This window comes from Crocodylus siamensis, chromosome 8 (genome assembly GCF_052110815.1).
Source record: "Crocodylus siamensis isolate JL-2025a chromosome 8, ASM5211081v1, whole genome shotgun sequence".
Classification (NCBI taxonomy): Eukaryota; Metazoa; Chordata; order Crocodylia; family Crocodylidae; genus Crocodylus; species Crocodylus siamensis.
The window spans coordinates 56359128-56377967 of NC_143402.1; the positions used below are offsets into that span (position 1 = coordinate 56359128).

Sequence of the window (18840 nt, forward strand, 5' to 3'; positions counted from 1 at the left end):
GCTCATGTTCATCTTGTGGTCAATGATGACCCCCAAGTCTTTTTCTTCTGTAGTGCTAACCAACGTAGCACTGCCGAGCCTATAAGGGTGCTGCAGGTTTTTCCTCCCAAGGTGGAGAACCTTGCATTTTTCGGTGTTAAACACCATCAGGTTCTCGTCTGCCCATTTGCTGAGCTTGTCCAGGTCAGCCTGGATCACCCGCCTATCTTCTGGCGTGGATGCTTTGCCCCAAAGTTTGGTGTCATCGGCGAACTTGGCCAGTCCACTCCTGACTCCAATGTCCACATCGTTAATGAAGATGTTGAACAGTATGGGTCCCAGGACAGAGCCTTGAGGGACCCCACTGGTCACAGGGCACCACGATGAGTGACTGCCATCAATCACAACCCTCTGGGTCCAACCATGAAGCCAATTTCCCAGCCAGCGGATCGTGGTGGAGCCAAAGCCACAACTGGCCAGTTTGGCCAAGAGGTGATCATGGGATACCAGATCAAAAGCTTTTTTGAAGTCAAGATATATGACATCAATCTCTTCTCCCTTGTCCAGGTGATAGGTCACCTGGTCATAGAAGGAAATGAGATTGGTCAAACAAGACCTACCCGCAACAAACCCATGCTGGCAATCCCTTAGGATGTTAGCCTGGGCCAGCCCCTCAAGGATGGCCTCCTTAATAAACTTCCCCAGGATAGAAGTCAGGCTAATGGGCCTGTAGTTAGCCGGATCCACTCTCCTCCCTTTTTTGAAGATCGGCACCACATTGGCCTTCTTCCAGTCTTCGGGCACTACACCAGAGCGCCAGGAGTTTTCAAAGACCCGTGCCAGGGGCTGGGCTATGACGCTCGCCAGCTCCTTGAGTACCCTGGGGTGCAGGTTGTCAGGGCCAGCTGACTTGAAGGTATCCAGCTTCTCAAGGTGTTCCTTCACGAGGTCAGCATTGATGGAGGGTAGGGGATCCCCCTCACCCAGATTTCCCTGTCCCATAGCAGGCATGGGCATCCCGTGTGACTGATGAAAGACTGACGCAAAGTACCTATTTAATAGGTTGGCTTTTTCCTGGGCGTCAGTTGCCAGTTGCCCCATCTGGTTTAGCAGGGGTTCAACATTGCCCTTGCTTTTCCTCCGGCTCCCCACATATCTGAAAAAGGACTTTTTGTTGTCCTTGATGCCTGAAGCTAGTTGGAGTTCAGTTGCAGCCTTGGCTTTCCTGGTTTGCTCCCTGCAGGACCGGACCAGCGCGGAGTAATCCTCCTTGGAGGTGAATCCCGTCCTCCATTCTTTGTAGGCTTTCCTTTTTAGCCACAGTAGGTCCACTAGGTCTCTGGAGAGCCAGGGGGGCTGCTGTGCCTTCTTGCTGCCTGTCCTCCGTGTTGGAATAGATTTAGCTTGTGCACTGAGGATCGCTTCCTTGAGAAGCAACCACTCTTCTTGAACTCCCATCTCCCTGGGGTCATGGTCCCTGAGGGCCTGACCGACTAGCCTCTTGAGCTTGTCAAAGTCGGCTTTTCTGAAGTCAAGGACTTCTGTGTTGCTGACTGACTTGCCAGCTTTACGGCGGATGGTGAAGGTGATCAGCTCGTGGTCGCTGTCACCCAACTTCCCATCAATCACTAGGTCACCGATTAGGTCGTCCCCCGTAGCCAGTACCAGGTCAAGCAGCGCTTTGCCTCTCGTTGGCCCATAGACTTCTTGAGTCAGGTAGAGGTCATCCACGCACGAGAGAAAGCTTTGCACCCGCTCAGATTTAGCTGAGTGATCTTCCCACGAGATGTCCGGGTAATTGAAGTCACCCATGACAACCAAGGTCCTGGAGCAAGCGGCCTCAGTCAGTTCCTGGGCGAACTCCTGGTCAAGCTCGGGACTTTGAGTGGGAGGTCTGTAGTAGACTCCCACCGTTGTGTCCCCTGTGCCGAATTCCCCACAAATTTTTACCCAGAGGGTCTCTAGCTGTCCATGCCGGTCACCAACATCAGCTTGCAGGGACATGTAGCTTTCCTTCACATAGAGAGCTACACCCCCGCTCCTTTTTTCAACACGATCCCTCCTGTACAGGGTATAGCCCTCTATCCCTGTGGTCCAGACATGGGTGGAGTCCCACCAGGTCTCCGTTATCCCAATGACATCATATTTCTTTGCACTGAGCAGGAGGACGAGCTCATCCTGCTTGTTGCCCAGGCTCCTGGCATTAGTGTACAGGCAGGCAAGTGTGCCCTTGGAGGCTCTTGCCTTGCCCACAGATTGTACCAGGGCTAGGGCAGGGGTGGGCTCCCTTAAGTGCCCCTTTAAGTGCCTTGGTCCGCTGGCTTTGCAAGGGCCGTTCAGCGGGCCAGCAGGGGCAGTAGTCCCCCCATCCCCCAGCGGGCTTAGTTTAAAGCCCGGTGGAGCAGGTCAGCCAGCCTGGCTGAGAAGAGCCTCCTCCCCAGGGGAGAGAGGTGGAGGCCATCTCTTCCCAGCAGCTCGCTGCCTCTCTCTCCAAAGAGCAGGCTGTGGTCATGGAAGCCAAAGCCTTCCCGATAACACCAGCGCCACAGTCTTTGGTTCACCGCGTGGATCCTCCTCTCCCTCCTCAGCCCATAGCCCGAGACTGGGAGGATCGACGAAAACACCACCTGAGCTCCCAGACCCCTAAGCCCCGCTCCCAACTCCCTGTTGACCTGGCTGGGGGTGCTCCGAGCCGTGTCATTGGTGCCCACATGAATCAGGAGCATGGGGTAGTGGTCTGTGGGCCAGAGGAGCTGCGGGATCCTCTCCGCAATGTCTCGGATGCGGGCCCCCGGGAAGCAGCAGACTTCCCGGGCTAAGGGGTCGGGGCGGCAGATTGCCCCCTCAGTGCCCCGCAGGATGGAGTCTCCCACAACAAACACCTTTCGCTTTGTCTTGGGGAGAGCGGGGCCAGTAGCTGCGGTCGAGCCTGGGTTGCTTACGGGAGCTGGCAACTGTGTGGGCTCTGCTGGGGCTGCAAGAGGTGCGAACCTGTTGCTAAGCTCCGGCGGGGCAGGGGCCTTGGTGCGGCGGGCCTTGGGGCCCTTGACCACCTTGGTCCATGCCCCTGACTGGGCAGAGCGGGAGGTCCCAGAGTCCTCCTTAGTCGCGGGGGGAGACGGAGCTCTCCCCTGCGGCTCCCGGGGGAGGAGGGCCTGGCAGTAGGAGTCTATCTCCTGCTCGCAGTCCCTGATGGCACGCAGTCTCTGGACTGTGGCCTGGAGCTCCTCCAGCTGGTGCGCCAGAGACCCCAAAAGGGAGCAGACCCCGCAAGGGGAGGTGGCCATGCTCCCGGGCCCTAGAGCCTGAAAAAGGGACAGGCATCCCAGCAGCCAAGAGCCAGGGGCTCCGTCTGCGTGGAGCCTGGAACCATGGGCTCCGTCTGGGTGGCCGTCTCTGAGGCGCCCAATGGGGGAGCCGCAGAGCCCGAGGAGACCCTCGGGGTGCGGCGCGTGCCCATCCGTGTCATGCCTTTGGTAGGCTGGCTACGGCTGGGGCTGACTACTCTGGGGGGGTCGCAGGCAGGGTCTCGTGCCCTCCCACACCCTCCCCTGCGCGAACTCCGCGCTAACTCAAGCGCCTGTTTACGCAGCCTGTTCACACGGCTCCGGTCACGGGGCTCCCTGGGGGGCTGGGCCAAGTAGGGGCCTGAGGGGGGGCTTGACCCGGCCCAGCACCAGGCAGTGGCCTCCTCCGAGCAAGCGAGGAGTTAACCCCTTCCCACCACGAGCCCGCTTACTTCCGGCTGTGCTGGGGGTCGGCAGGGGGCTCAGCAACTGCTGAGGGGGTGTCTGGGGGGCTTCGGGGGAGTGGGGGCGCAGCGGGCTTCACCCGCGCGTCTCTCACCGCTCCAGAGCCTACCTGAGTGTGGGTTTTTTTGTTTTTGTTTTTGTTTTTTTTTATCCCCCTGTTTGGCAGGCCCTTTTAAACTACGCGCATGCGCAGTGGGCCTGCCGTCGGGGAACGCTGGCTTCTCAGGCCAGGGGGGCCCTGCCCGGGATTTGGGGGGCCCTGTTGCATGTTGTATTTGAAAAAATATGGTAAGTGAACTGGGATTCTCTTTGCTGAAGTGACAAGGATGCTTGTGCTTTGGGGGAGAGAGCATTTCTTAGAGCAGTGGCCACCAACCAGTTGATCACAATAGACTGGTCAATTGTGGAGCCTTGGAAAGTCAATTTGAGGCTGGGGGTGGGGGCACGGAGCACGCGCATGCATGCACACACACACCCCCAGGCTAGCAGGTCAGACTGTGGGGGAGAGAAGGGGTGAGGGCCAAATAGAGGCCCCCACAGTAAGTAAGGGAGTGGGGTACAGGCAGAAGCAGGAGCTGAGGTGAGTGGGGCCCTAGCTGGGCCCAGGTGGCTCAGGGGCATGGGGGGCACCCGGGCATGGAGGCCTGGGAGGCAGGTGCCCCCCCTATCTGCTGCCACTGCAGGCTGCACTTTGAACCCTGCACCCCGCTGCAGCTGCCCCAGGAGCGGCATGATGCCATGTGCATCCTGCCATCCAGCTGGCAGGGGGCAAGGCTCAGCCAAGCAGTGCAATGCAGTGGCGTCAGGCTGCTCCCAGGGCAACTGCAGTGGGGCTCAGGGCACAAAGCCCAGTGTACAGTGGCAGCCATCTTCACCTTGCGCACAGATCGGGTGGGCACATGTTCCCCAAATGCAGAGCAATGCGGGCAGCTGCAGCAGCGGTGAGGGAGGGAGTGGGGCTGGGGCAGGTGCTGTACAAGGTGGGGCGCGGGATGGAGCTGTGAGCAGTTTATCCAGGGGGCACAGGGAGAGTGGGAGCACATACCCAGGAAGGGTATGGGGCACATGCCCCCAGATCTGTGTGGGATGGGACAGGCTGCCGCTGCGGGCTGGGGATGGGGCAGCACCGGGCTTTTCCCAGCAGGGGGCTGAACCAGGCTGTGCTCAGGGTGGATGGAGGCAATGCTGGAAGGAGGGTTACAGGGGGCGGGGGGCTGCAACTACCTGAAAATTCACCTTGGCCCCCCCGCACCCATCCTCCCAGCACTACTGCCATCCACCCTGAGCACAGCGCAGCCCAGCCCTGCCTGGAAGAGCCTGGCACCACCCTGGCCCCAGCCTAAAGTGGCAGCCCACCCCACCCTGCGCACAGATCTGGCAGCATATGCCCCAACCCCCCAGCCCTCCAGGGTGCATGCAGTGGTAAAAGCTGCCACCCCCCGCGCTGGGCACCACCCCCTCTCCCCACACCAGGCACCCCCCAGACAAGCCATTCACAGCTCTGTCCCATGCCCTGCCCCAGCTGTGCAGGGCTTGCCCTTGCCCCAGCCCCCACTCCCTCCCTCACTGCCATGGGGTGCAGATCAAGGCCCCAGTGGTGCGGGGAGGAGTGGAGCACAGGTAGGAGATGGGGCTGGGGTAAGTGGGGCCCCAGCAAGGCCAGATGGTGGAACAAGCGGAGGCCTGGGGGGCATGTTTTCTGTCCTTCTTCCAGGCACGACTTCATGCTATGTCCTTCTCCCTGCTAGGAAATCCCGTGGCCCTGATTGTTGAAAACTCCATTGATGGGGCCAACCTGAAGAACCTCATTGTGACGCCAAGCGGATGTGGTGAACAGAACATGTTTGGGATGACCCCAACTGTCATCGCCACCCACTACCTGGACAACACCGGGCAATGGGAGAGACTTGGGCTAGACCGCAGGGCAGAAGCCATCAACCTGATCACGAACGGTGGGATCCTATCCCATAAGAAGTATCCTAGAAACGGAAAACTTCTCTCGCTTTTCTGTACTGCCTATTGAGTTGCCTTCTCCTGTCCAGATTTAAAAAAAACATAGATTTAACTGCTTCAAAGAGGACTTAACTGAACCCCAAGCTAGGGATGAGAGGCCTCAGAAACACAACCTATGGGGAAAGGCTAAAGAATGAGGGTTATTTAATGAGGGAAGACTGAGGCAGGATTTAATGACAGAGAAGATTGAGATGGGCTTTCCTCTGTGACCACAGAAGGCAGACCTAGAAGCAATGGCCTCAACCTGAAGCAGGGGAAGCTGAGACTGGAGATGAGGAGGAACGTTTGGATTCTGATGGTGATCAAGCACTGGAACAGTCTGCCTGGAGAGGTGGTAGAGTCTCCATCCCTAGAAATTCATGCTGATAGATATTTTTGCAATCAAAGTCCAAACACTCCTAGAAGTGACTTAGGTTGCCTACCAATATGCCATATTTTTTCACATATAATATGCATATTTTCAAGACAGATGAAGAAAAAATGGTATTTCTTTGCAGTAAGTGATGGAATAGCAGCAGCCAGGGAATCCAGCCTGCTAATTTTTGGTTCCTCTGGATCACCCACAGAGTCACTTTCGCTTTAGCCTGGCAGAAACTGCTGTTACTTAATTTCCTTACTTATAATGCTCACCCCAATTTCCAGTAGCTAGTTACTGGAGAGTGTATTGTATGTGATAAAATATGGTAGTCTATCTCTGTCCTCCATAGAATCACTCCTTCAGGGATTTTAAAACACTGATCCAACCTTCTCTCTATCTTCTCTTCTACAGACAAAGCTTCTAAGTCCTTGTTGGCTTCTTAGTCTATTTTTTGTTCGGTTCTCTGTCTTTGGCCTATGTGCTGTTCTCAGCAATATTTACCAAGAACATCATGTGCATGTGATATGCACCTTAGATAGCTATTAGCAGGGTGAATGCAACTTTGCTTATGTTTCACAGTTTCATAGTAGTTTGGGGTCAGAAGGGACCTGAACAGATCATCTAGTCTATCCCCCCGCCACTGGCCAGAGCACATGTTGGGATCATACAACCCCAGACAGGTGTTCATCCAACCTCTTTTTGAATGACCCAAGGTAGGAGCGAGGACCACTTCCCTAGGAAGTTGGTTCCAGATCCTAGCTACCCTGACAGTGAAATAGTGCCTCCTAATCTCTAACCTGAACCTGTTCTCCAGCAGCTTCTGGCCATTGTTCCTTGTCACCCTGGGTGCTGCTGAAGCATTAATTTTGGTTTCTGAAGCATTAATTTTGGCTGCTTCTAGGAAAAGATTCCCATTCATTTTCATTTTGCTACCAGCCTGCTGGAACAGATGGAACATGGAAAGTCAGGGTAGAAATCCAAGGCAAAGGGGAAGAAAAATGAGCTGGAGAAGGGGATGATGGACAAATGGGATGCACAACATGTTTCACAGCTCTTTCTCCCTTCCAGGTTACATACGGCAACTGACTTATAAAAAAGGAGACTACTCATATGCTGCCTTTACTCACCGACCTTCAAGCACCTGGTAAAGTCACTCATTCTATGTCACTCTTCTGATCAGCAGAAAGCTACTCCATTGCTTTAAACTTCACAAACACAGTCAAGAACAGTGGCAGGAGAATGTTGAGGAAGAGAGGATGCATGATAAGACAGGTCTGCAGGTATAGGAGTGTTTATGCATGGAAGATTTTTAAAAAATATCCAGTAGTGAGAAATCTATTGTGTAAATAGCCTATAACTAGCCAGTAGCCATGGATGGATCTAGGATTTTGAAAAAAGTACACCATCCTTATGGCATCATCATTCCATATAACACAACACATATTTTTCTCCCAGTAAAAAGAAACTAGAAGCTTTACTAATATGCTAGGAGCCAAGGGCTGGATTATTCAGCTTAACATCAAAGCAAAATAAATATAACTTCATTGAAATAACTTCATTGGAATGAGTTGAAACCAGTCTGCGGGGCTGTGAAATAGGAGATACATCACCTGGGGCAGTGAATAGATCGTAGCATTACAGAAGAAAGGCTAGCTTGTTTAGTGGAAGATCAAGATTATTAAGAACAAACACGGACTGCTAACACCTGTGGAATGAAGTTTTTAGAAGGAATCTGGAAGATTGTAGTGAGCCATGAAGTCAATCAACTCCCTCACTGCTGCATGAATAGAAATGCTGCTGTTACTGCCAGGCAGTTGGTTTTAAATTTTGGGTCAAGCAGAAATCAAAGTAGGGACAAGTGCACCACTGCACTGTCCCTGGGTGGCTGGAATTCACTTGGTAGATTGAACAGTCTCACTCTTCAGCACTGTTACTGACCTGAGGCTTTACCTTGTGTTTTCCATTTGGATACTAGTACAGATTTGGATACTCTTTGGCTTCAGCATCCAGGTCAAGGTGAATTTCAAGGTGAGCCTGACTATCTGAGGAGATTAACTGTGCATGTTAACCCCACAGGCTGACAGCATATGTAGCCAAAGTCTTTGCCATTGCTAGCAGGCTTGCATCAATAGACGAGAATGTCATCTGTGGGGCTCTGAAATGGCTGGTCCTAGAAAAGCAGAAACCAGATGGGATTTTCGAAGAAAGCGCCCCTGTGATGAGTCGGTCCATGACAGTAAGTTGAACCTGAGTTTGTGGAATACCCCAATCAGAAGTTCCCAATACACAGACAGTCTGTCAGTGGTACACTGCAGCAGCAGGCAGCAGTGCTCAGAGCACTCATGCCTGATGCAGGCACTCAGTGGGGCATGGCTCTGGCCAGTGCTGCACATTGCAGCAAGGGGAGCAGTCTCTGCCAGGCTGTCTGCATTGCCAGTGCTTCCCATGCACACATGCAGCTGTTGCAGTTGCCAGGCACAAGAAGGAAGCCCCACACCCTGGAGCTGGCTGCCTTTGCCACCAAGGTTGAGCAGTGTGGAAAGGAAGCCCCAGGTGCCTTCCTCTGGGGAGAGGGGAAGGCAGCCAGCTCCAGCATGCAGGGCTTCCCTCCCATGCCATGCGAGTGCAGGGAGCGTTGCTGATACAGACTGCCCAACAGAGGATGTGCCCCTCACTGCAATGTGCAGCACTGGCCAGAGCCATGCCCCACCAGGTGCCCTGAGCACCCCTCTTGCTGCTGTACCATGGGGACAGTGCAGGGGTCCCCACACCCTCCACCCTCTCTCACACCCCACAAACACCACACACCCATGCCTTGCCCCCACAACGCTACACATATACACAACCTCCCAACATACCCTATGATGTCTCACACACGTGGCCACAACCCATCACAAACCCGCCACACACCCTGCCATACACATGCACATCGCACCCACACCCCACCTGGTGGTACTGAAGGTTGTATCATTTTAAATTGTTATTGCACAATCTGCCAGAGTTTGGGAACCACTACCCTAAACCATCTTCTTTCAACTCAGACTCAGCAGCTGGATGGATCTGATTGTTTTTCCTGTTAGCCCAAATACCGGAGTCTTTCTGTTATTCTCATTGAGTCATGAGGCCTATTTTCATAGATTTCATAGTTTTCATAGATATTTGAGATGGACGGGACCCTGGAGGATTATCAAGTCCAGTCCCTTGCCCCAGGGGCAGGAAGTCAGCAGAGATCATAGGATCCCAGCATGATAAGCATACAAATGTGTCTTGAAAGCATTCAAAGTGGGTGCTCTAACCACCTCCAGTGGCAGTTTATTCCAGTTATTGGGGGCAGTTATTGGGATCAGTTATTGGGGTCTCGGACAGTGAAGAAGTTCTTTCCAGCCTGAATCGGTCGCAGTGGAGTTCGTAACTATTCAATCTTGTCATCTTTTGGGGCCCTCTGGTAAACAGACGTTCCCCCAGATCCTGATGAGCACCCCTGATAAACTTATAGGTGGCCACCAGCTCACCCCTGAGCCTGCGCTTTTCCAGGCTGAATAGCCCCATAGCTCTCAGCCTCTCATCATAAGGCCTGTTTTCCTGACCTCAGATCATTCGCGTGGCTCTCCTCTGCACCCTCTCAAGCTTCTTCACATCCTTTTTGAATTGTGGAGCCCAAAACTGGACCCAGTACTCCAGATGTAGCTTCACCAAAGCCAAGTACAACAGGAGAAAGATGTCCCGGGATTTGCTTCAGAAGCATCTGTGGATGCAAGCCAGCATTTTGCTTGCTTTACTAGCCACAGCATCACAGTGAAGGCTCATGTTCATCTTGTGGTCAACCATGGCCCCCAAGTCCCTTTCATCTGTAGTGCTAAACAGCGTAGCACTACCGAGCCTATAGGCATGGTGCAGGTTTTTCCTCCCAAGGTGGAGAACCTTGCATTTTTCAGAGTTAAAAATTTCAAAGTTCTCATCCGTCCATTTCATGAGCCTGTCAAGGTCACCCTGGATCACCCTCCTTTCCTCCGGTGTGGATGCTTTACCCCAGAGTTTGGTGTCATTGGCAAACTTGGCCAGTCCACTTCTGACTCCAATGTCCACATCACTGATGAAGATGTTAAACAGTACAGGCCCTAGGACAGAGCCTTGTGGGACCCCACTGGTCACAGCACTCCAAGACGATTGGCTCCCATTGACCACCACCCTCTGGGTCCTACCGCGGAGCCAATTCCCCAGCCAGCAGATCATGGTGAGGTCGAGGCTGCAGTTAGCCAGTTTAGCCAAGAGGTGATCATGGGATACCAGATCAAAAGCTTTTTTAAAGTCAGGATATCCAACGTTGATCTCTTCCACCTTGTCCAGGTGATAAGTCACCTCGTCATAAAAGGAAATGAGATTGGTCAAGCAAGACCTACCCACAACAAACCCATGCTGGGTATCCCTCAGGATATTGCCTTCAGCTAGTCTGTTAAGCTGAAAGACCTCACGTAGGGCTGGCAGCCATGGACAAAGTTGTCTATTCCCTGAATGAGAAATGCAAGTTCACACAGTTAAAGATGGGTCACAAATACCTCGGGTTATTTAGTGTGGGGAAGAGAAGACCGAGTGAGACTTTGATCAGTCTTCAACTCCCTGAAGGTCAATGACAGAAAGGATGGAGATGAGCTTTTCTCTGTGGCCACAGGGGACAGGACTAGGAGTAATGGCCTCAACCTGACAGACAAGGTATTCATTCACGTATGCCCAGGACACGGTATTGGCATAACACCATGTAGATTCCCCTAGACTGATACAAAGTTCCCATGCTTCTAATTCTCCTTTTATATAGTCATCAAAACAAATTACATATTATGTATCTTGATGATCTTGACTGTCTTGTACCGTGAGCTTGTTCCATATTCTAATCTGGGTGTTCCTAGTCCAGCCTTATCATCCTGGTACTGATTTAGTCTACATTGTCCAGGCCATCTTCCCCTCCCATTGCCCATTGGAGTGCACATCTGGCCAATGTTCCAAGTTTTGCTTATGTCAGGAGTTCAGGCATCAGTCAGGTTCACTGATCAGGCCTACTGTAGCCAGTGCCTGTGTGCAAGCAGTATATGTATTAATCAATGTTCAGGCAAAGCCTATAGCATGTACGTGGTATGAACTAGGCCTGTGTAAAGTAGCTAGTATTCGCTTCAGATTCAGCCAATTCAGAGGGCAGTGATTTGATTCGGTGATTCGAATTAGTGTCCCTAATCAATTCGGCTGAATCACTCAGGCCCATCCTCTGCCTGCTCTCCCAGCCCCCGGCAATGGCTGCTCCGCCCGCCCCTGCTCCCGGCACTTTGGAAAAAAAAGCCCCAACTCACTGGGTGCTGCCAGGTAGGGGGCAATCCCCTTTGCCCCCCAGTGCCCATGAGTCAGGACTGTTTTTTAAAACACGGGGAGCTAGGGCAGACAGGGCAGCCATGGGGGGGCTGGGGGAGTGGGTGGGGGATGGGGCCTGGCAGGGGTCCCCCCAATAGTCCCCTCTCCCCTCCAGCCCCCTGTCCTCCATCCCCTACTTACCAGCTCCAAGTCCAGCTCCAGCTCCCTACTGCAGCAGACAGGCACTGCCCGAATCATTGAAACTCTCCGAATCTTTTCCAAATCAATTCGGAGAGCTTCAAATCAATTTGGACCTTTTTATTGGTCCCCGATCTGATTCAGATTTGGAGATTTGGCTGCTGAATCAGGCCTAATCTCCTCTGAATCGAATCAGCACCCAAAGCTTCGCACTGCCCTAGTATGAACTTTGCTATGGGGTGTATCTCAGCTATTAATTAATGCAGTAAGAAAGGAACTTCCTCTATAGGAAGACTGTTCCATAAATGTCAGAACTGCTTTCAGTGTGTCATATATCAGGAGGTTATTGTTTCTGTATCTTCTCACATACAACAAGCCAGAGAATAAGAAATGCACCTTGTTTTTGGAAGCCAGAATGAAGAAAAAAAGATTTTTCCAGAGTTGTAGCTACAGGGGCAGAGCTAAAAAGTACACAACTATGAAATAGGAGGGGAGAAACCAGAAACAGCTAGCAGACAACACCATTGCCAGAGATTATCTTGAGTAGTGGATCAAGACCATTAAAAAGAAGAGGTGATCATTAACACCTATAAAGAGCAATAAACGATGAAGTCAGTTGACTCCCTTACCTGTCTGAATAGAACTACCATTGCTGCTGTCTACTGGCACAGAAATCAAAGCAGAGAGCCTCTACTCCATGCAGAAAAATCAGCTTCCCCACTTAAGACATGCACCTCAGTTTTGGGAGCCTGATTTTAAGGAGGTGAAGGCTGCATATGATGTATGAGAAAATAAGGTATTTCTTGATTGACGCTGGACTTGCGTAGTTCCTGATGCTGAACTTTGCCCTTTGTTTCTTTTCAGGGAGGTTACCAAGGTATCGAACAAGAAGCAACTTTAACGGCTTTTGTTCTTATCGCCTTGGTGGAGTCTGGTGACGTGTGTGCAAATCGGGTCTCTGTTAGTATCTCTGTCACATGTCTTGGCTTATTGACATCTGCCTTTTTTAAGCTATCAAGCCATAGTGAAAAGAATGTGACCATGATGGACTCAGTAGATTTCTTCATCTGTCCAAATACTTGAAGGGCTGCCATAAAGAAGAGGGGAAAACCCCTTTCCCCTTTTGCCACAGAGAGTAGGAAGTGGACCCATGACTTGATGGTGCAGCAAAACAGGTTTAGATTGGATATTGGGAAAAACCCATTCACTGTTACAGCAATGAGGCAGTGGAATAAATACCCCAGGCAGTTGTGGACTTTCCATCAGTGGAAGTGTTCAAAAAGAGATTGGACAGCCACTGGTCAGGGATGATACATGGATATCTCTATTATGGGAATTTCCCAGGCTTCTGGATATTGCAAGTGCCTCCCTTCCTTTCTGCTCCATGTGTCAGGTTGTTTTTAAGCTTTCTTCAGAGCTGTTAGGTCTTGGCTACCCCCCAGGCTGGGGATGGTGACTGGGCTGTGCCAGTGCTCCAGCTGGGACTCAAACCCAGAGATTCCTGGCTACAGGGGTTTGCCTTTCTGCTCAGGGTCAGGCCAGTGCCATATCTGGGGTCTGGAAGGAATTTTACCCCATCAGATTGGGACAGACAGGGGGGCGGGGGAGGAGCATGGTTTGCCTTCCTTGAAAAAAATGGCAGAATAAATCCAGTCTCAGCCTGATCCATGGGTTCAGTTTCTTCCCGTATCTTTTTGATCTTCCAGGCTCTGAAGACAAGCATCATCAAAGCTGGAGAATACTTAACCAAACAGTATGAATCCCTAGCAAGACCCTATACAGTGGCCATAACTTCCTACGCGTTAGCATTGCTGGGAAGCCTCAACAGTGAGAGGGTGCTTCTGAAAGCGTCAAAAGGTTGGTCATTGTTCAACCTAACAGATGAGTTTAACTTGGGGAGGGAGCTGAGAGGAATCCAATCAAGCCAAGCAAAAGGGCTAGTCAGATCTTCCAGTGAGAGAAAAAAAGAGAGTGTGGTTATGTGAGCATTTAGTAGTACTGTATTTATTCATATTCCACACAAAACTTCCCCCTGAAAAATCACCCCTCCAAAATTGGGGTCTTAAGTGGGAAGGATGATTTTTCTTCACTGGACTAGAAGCATACAGAAACTGCTGCAAAATGGCTGCTGTATTTTTCCCTGTCAGCCTCAGCGAGACATAGCAAGACACCTGAACTTTGCTACCCCACCCCGGCTCCACCCTTGACTCCTAATCCAGCGTTGGCCACCGGGGACAGAACTAGGAGCAATTGGCTCAAGCTGCAGTAGGGGAAATTGAGGCTGGAGATGAGGAGGAACTTCCTAACTCTGAGGAGGTCAAGCATTGGAACAGGCTATCTAAAGAAGGGGTGGGATTTCCATCCCTAGATCAGGTGTGGCGGATACTGGGCTGGGGTGGTTCAGTCAGGAGCAATCCTGCCTTGAGCCAGGGGCTGGACTAGACGTGACCATGAGTTGATCTAGGATTTTGAAAAGGGAGCTGCATATGGCATGGTGTGTCCTCCCATATTACACAACATCTTTTTCTCCAGGTGAAAAGAAACCAGAAGCTTTACTAGTATGCTAAGGGGCTAGGGCTCGATTCTTCAGTTTAAGATGAAAGCACAAACAAGTGTAACTTTATTAAAATATGTATTCATTTGCTACATCAAACATGGCAAGCTAAGCAAAAATAATCAAAAATCATTATTTCTTTAGACCTGTAGTCATTAGAATTCAATGTACAGCTTTTTCACATCCATAAAACAAAATCAAGCCTTCTTGAGCATCTTGTCAGTGCATCCAATGCTTTAATGAAAGTTATTTCCACACCAGAGTTCATGTTTTTAGGTAGAGTTAAAAACAGTCTGCAGGACTGTGAAGTAGGAGCTACATTAAATAAAGCAGCAAACACATGGCAGAATTGCAGAAGAAAGTGGAACATTAAAACCAGTAAAAATGGAGAGAGGGTCATTAACATCTGTGGAATGAAGTGTTTAGAAATTTTGGGTGGGTGTGACCTCCAGAGGTCCCTTCCAGCCTGACTTCCTGACAATGCTGTGATCCACCCCACCAGCAAATCTTTGGAACACTCCATGACTTTGCATTGGTGTATAGACAAATGGCCCCACACAGGCTATTTTGGCTGGGAATTTGCCTGGCAATAGTATTTTCTCACTTGGAACATGGGGTACTGTATCCTAGCAAAGATATCCCCTAGCTGCCCTTCTCTGTTTCCCTTGTAAGCCTTTGAAAAGGACCGCTGGGAAGAGCAGGATGGTTCCCGTACCTACAGTGTTGAGAGCACCTCGTATGCACTGCTAGCTCTGCTGCGCATGAAGAAGTATGAGCTTGCTGGCCCCATTGTGCGGTGGCTCTCAGTGCAGAAGCACTATGACGGAAGCTACGGCTCCACCCAAGTGAGTATAACTCTTGGGGAATATGGAAAGATCCCCTTTGGTATTCCTGTGGAGAGAATAGAGGCTCCATTGCTCAATTCAGTGGGGGTCAAGACAGCATGTGTGCCCCAAGTGGCATGGGTGGCCCCTGTGTGGCATGTGGCAGATCAGGGAGGGGGCAGGGAATACAGGGCCAGGAGCAGAAAACAACAGTCGGAGCACAGGGCAGGGAGCAGAACAAAAAGCAGCAGATAGAGCAAGGAACACAGGGCAGGGAGCAGAAACCAGAGCAGCAGATAAGGCAGGAAGCAGACAGCAGAGGAGCGGATGGGTCAGAGAACACAGGGCAGGGAGCATAAAGCAGGGCAGCAGAAGGAGCAGGGAAAACAGGGCAGGGAGCAGAAAGAAGAGCAGCTGACGGGACAGTTAGCAGGCCACCCATAGAGGCTGTAGAATATTGATAGCCTTGTTCCATTTCTGCTGTAAAGGGATTATTCAAGTGTCCAGGCTCTGAAGAAGAGTGCTTTCCTTTTGTTACACACACACACACACACACACACACACACACACACACACACACAGAGTTAACTGTGGTTGTACACTGAGTTCATTCCAGGAAGCAGCTGGGCCTGGCTTCTGATCCCATACATGCAGGGCTGTTCCTTTCATGAGATGGAAAGCTAGGCCCTTAGTTGGTTGCCATCAAGGAGAAAGGTGCCACCTTCTTCTTTTCTGGGTTCTCCAGGCCACCATCATGGTGTTCCAGGCCCTTGCCCAGTATCAGATCGACATCCCACAGCAGCTGGACTTGAATCTGGATGTCTCCATTCATCTGCCGGGCCGTAGCAATGCTATCAAGTACAGAATTATGAACAAAAATGCTATGCTGGCAAGAACAGCAGAGGTAGGTACTGTTAGGGTTTTTGTTTCTGCTGTCATCTCTGGTAGGAAAGCTGGGGCCACAGATCTGGAGCCTTCAGAATTTCCAGGGCCAGTCAGCATTGGAAGCCTACTTCTGAGCCTTTCTACCTGCGATTGATCAAGGGGTCAATCCTGAGCAGAGGGCTACTTGTTACTTCACCACCATTCGGTCCAACATGGCATCTCTTCCTGAGAACCTCTGAATTTAATCCAGAATCAGATCTCAGATGGCATCTCCTTGGCCTTTCTCTGATCTGGTGAGACTGTCCTTTAGAATAGTGAGGTCAGCAGCGTCTTCCATTGCAATGTTCTCCAAGCCATGCCTTTGAGATCTATGAAGTGTCACTTGCTTCAGAGTCAGGGAAGACCACCTGGGTTGTGGCCAGCAGCCTCGAAAAGGAGTCTGCTTCCTGGTGGTTCCTTATAGAAGACCATCAGGAAAGGCTTGACCACAGTAGTTTCTCCGTCATTGGTGGTGAATACAGGTTAGAAGGTAGAGTGTGCTACCCTTTACATCTGCAATATTGAGGACTACAGATGTAATATTGAGGACTACAGATGTAAACAGTGTCTGCTGAATTGGTCAACTCAGAGGGTTAGGAATAGTCTACAGAAACTTATCTCTGGGTCACCTCCAGCTTCTGCAAGTGGGATCTAAAAGGCATTGTTACCATTGGATGGTTGCTTATTGGCCTATGTGGAAGGAACTCCTGTGCCTTAATTCAATGACAGTGATTCCCAGGTCCAATTACTGGCCATCTCAGCATGGTAAAACCAGTGACTGAAGGCATTGTTGAGAGTAAATTCCCTCCCAGAATAAGACAGAGCACATTGATATAGGGCTTTGCAAGTATGAGCTAGCCTCCTGCCAAAAGAAAGCTGGACGTGAAGGGAATGGGGTAGGTGTACAGTGCTTGTCCAGTAGCTGTTAGATGAAGTGAGAACATCAGAATGGTCCCAGGCTAACAGTTGGATACATTTCTTGAACAAAAGGATGATTCTAGAGAGGATGGAAGGGGCTTTTCTCTGCAGCCACAGGAGACAGAACTAGGAGCAATGGCCTCAAGTCACAGCAGAAGAAACTGAGGTGAAGATGAAGGGGAATGTTCTGATTCTGAGGGTGGTCTGGCATTGAACCAGGCTGCCCGGGGAAGTGGTGGAATCTCCATCCCTGGATAGCTCCAAGAGCAGGTGCTGGGATAGGTTAATCAGGTTTGATTCTGCCTTGAGGAAGGGGCTGGACTAGTTGTGACCTCATGAAGCCCCTTCCAGTCTGACTTTGATCCTATGAAATCCAGTTAATCTCATGGGAAATTCATCTTGTCTATCCATGGGTTTCTCACAGACAAAACTCAACAAGGACTTTGTTGTGAAAGCAGAAGGAACAGGAGAAGGGGTCTTGACTGTGGTGACTGTTTACAATGCAAAGTCTACCAAGAATGAATCCCAGTGCAACAAGTTTGACTTGGAAGTATCTGTTGAAGAAGCCCAACATGGTAAGTTACCATCTGAAGGGCAAATAAAATGTGGCTGGAGAGTCCCTCTACATATGCCCATTAAGGAGATAAAGTGTTTCCAAGCTGACAGGCCTGAATAAAGACCAGGACAATAAGAATCTAGTAATCTAGAACTCATTATCCCTAGCTGTAAAATGGGCATAATGACCTGACCACCACCCTATAGAAAAATAAGGCTGGAGGGGACCTCAGGAAGTCATCTAGTCCAACCCCTGAACCATTTCATCTAACTGCTTCCCAGGCTTCCATGAAAAACATTGAGGTGGCCATATGAAAAGCTGTGTATCAGTGTTAGGCATTGCCAATAATTAATTGGCATTAATTCATATTACTATCACCCCTAAGCAGCTCAGTTTCCAGTGCAGAGGAAGCTTAGCTGAAGGGACACAGCCCAATGCATTTTAAACTAGGGTTAGAACCCACTACTTCTGTAATATACCGCATTTTCTTGCATACAACATGCTCCAGCATAAGATACGTACCTTGATTTGGAAAGGCAGAATGAAAAACAAAATGTATTATATATACTATATATAATGTCCTATAAGGTGAAAATCTACCCTGGAGCAGTGGTCAGACCAGGAGAAACTGAAAAGCCAGGACTCTTCAGTTTAGAAAGGAGAAGTCTGAGTGGGGAGATGATAGAGATCTATAAAATCATGAAGGGTGTGGACCAAGTGAATGGAGAACCATTGTTTACCAATCCCAGAACACTGGAAGTAGGGGGCACCCACTGAAAGTAGCAGGAGATGCATTTAAAAACTAACAAGAGAAAGGACTTTTTTAAGCAGTATGTTGTTAACTTGTGGAGCTCATTGCCATAAGATGTGGTGGAAGCAGGTAGCAGAGCCAGGTTCAACAAAGGACTGAATCATTTCGTGGCTGATAGGCCTGTTAATGGCTATTGAATGAAACGGTTGAAGATGTTTCCTATGGCATCTGAGAATCAAAGCCCAGGGAGGGCTTTGAGATAAAGAATGGATCACCCTAGGTATACCCTGTGTGTGATCTCCCTCTATAGCATCCACCCCTGCCACTGTCAGAGAAAGGATACCTGGCTAGATGGACCATTGGTCTGACCCATTGTTCTTATGATCTTACCCTGCTTTAAGCTTGATATCAGCCACTAGATGGAGTCTTTTTCCTTCAGCTGAGCATGGCACCTTCCATGAGCTAAGAGGTGGCAAATGTTTCATAGCCTCCATGAAGCGGGTTGTTGTTTAGGACAGCCTTTCTAAAACACTGGTGCCTTTCTAAAACAGTGAGTCTCTTAGTTGGAGCTGTGACCATGCACGATTTAGCCAGTAGATATTGGCTGCAGCCTAGGCTGGGGATGGTGACTGAGCTAAGCTGATGTTACAGGTGAGGCTCAAACCTGGAGGTTTCT

At 50.4% G+C, this 18840-nt stretch overlaps 1 protein-coding gene across 2 annotated transcripts in view; it reads left to right on the forward strand.

Moving 5' to 3' along the window:
* LOC149858676 (A.superbus venom factor 1-like) overlaps positions 1–18840 on the forward strand; it is a 78707-nt gene that overhangs the window by 41171 nt on the left and 18696 nt on the right. For both annotated transcript variants that reach the window (XM_090060194.1, XM_090060195.1), the window contains 8 exons: positions 5480–5683; positions 7171–7246; positions 8179–8338; positions 12502–12597; positions 13344–13494; positions 14864–15036; positions 15761–15919; positions 17282–17432. In XM_090060194.1, coding sequence (XP_089916320.1) covers positions 5480–5683; positions 7171–7246; positions 8179–8338; positions 12502–12597; positions 13344–13494; positions 14864–15036; positions 15761–15919; positions 17282–17432 — 1170 coding nt within the window. The remainder of the gene's footprint in view (positions 1–5479; positions 5684–7170; positions 7247–8178; positions 8339–12501; positions 12598–13343; positions 13495–14863; positions 15037–15760; positions 15920–17281; positions 17433–18840) is intronic.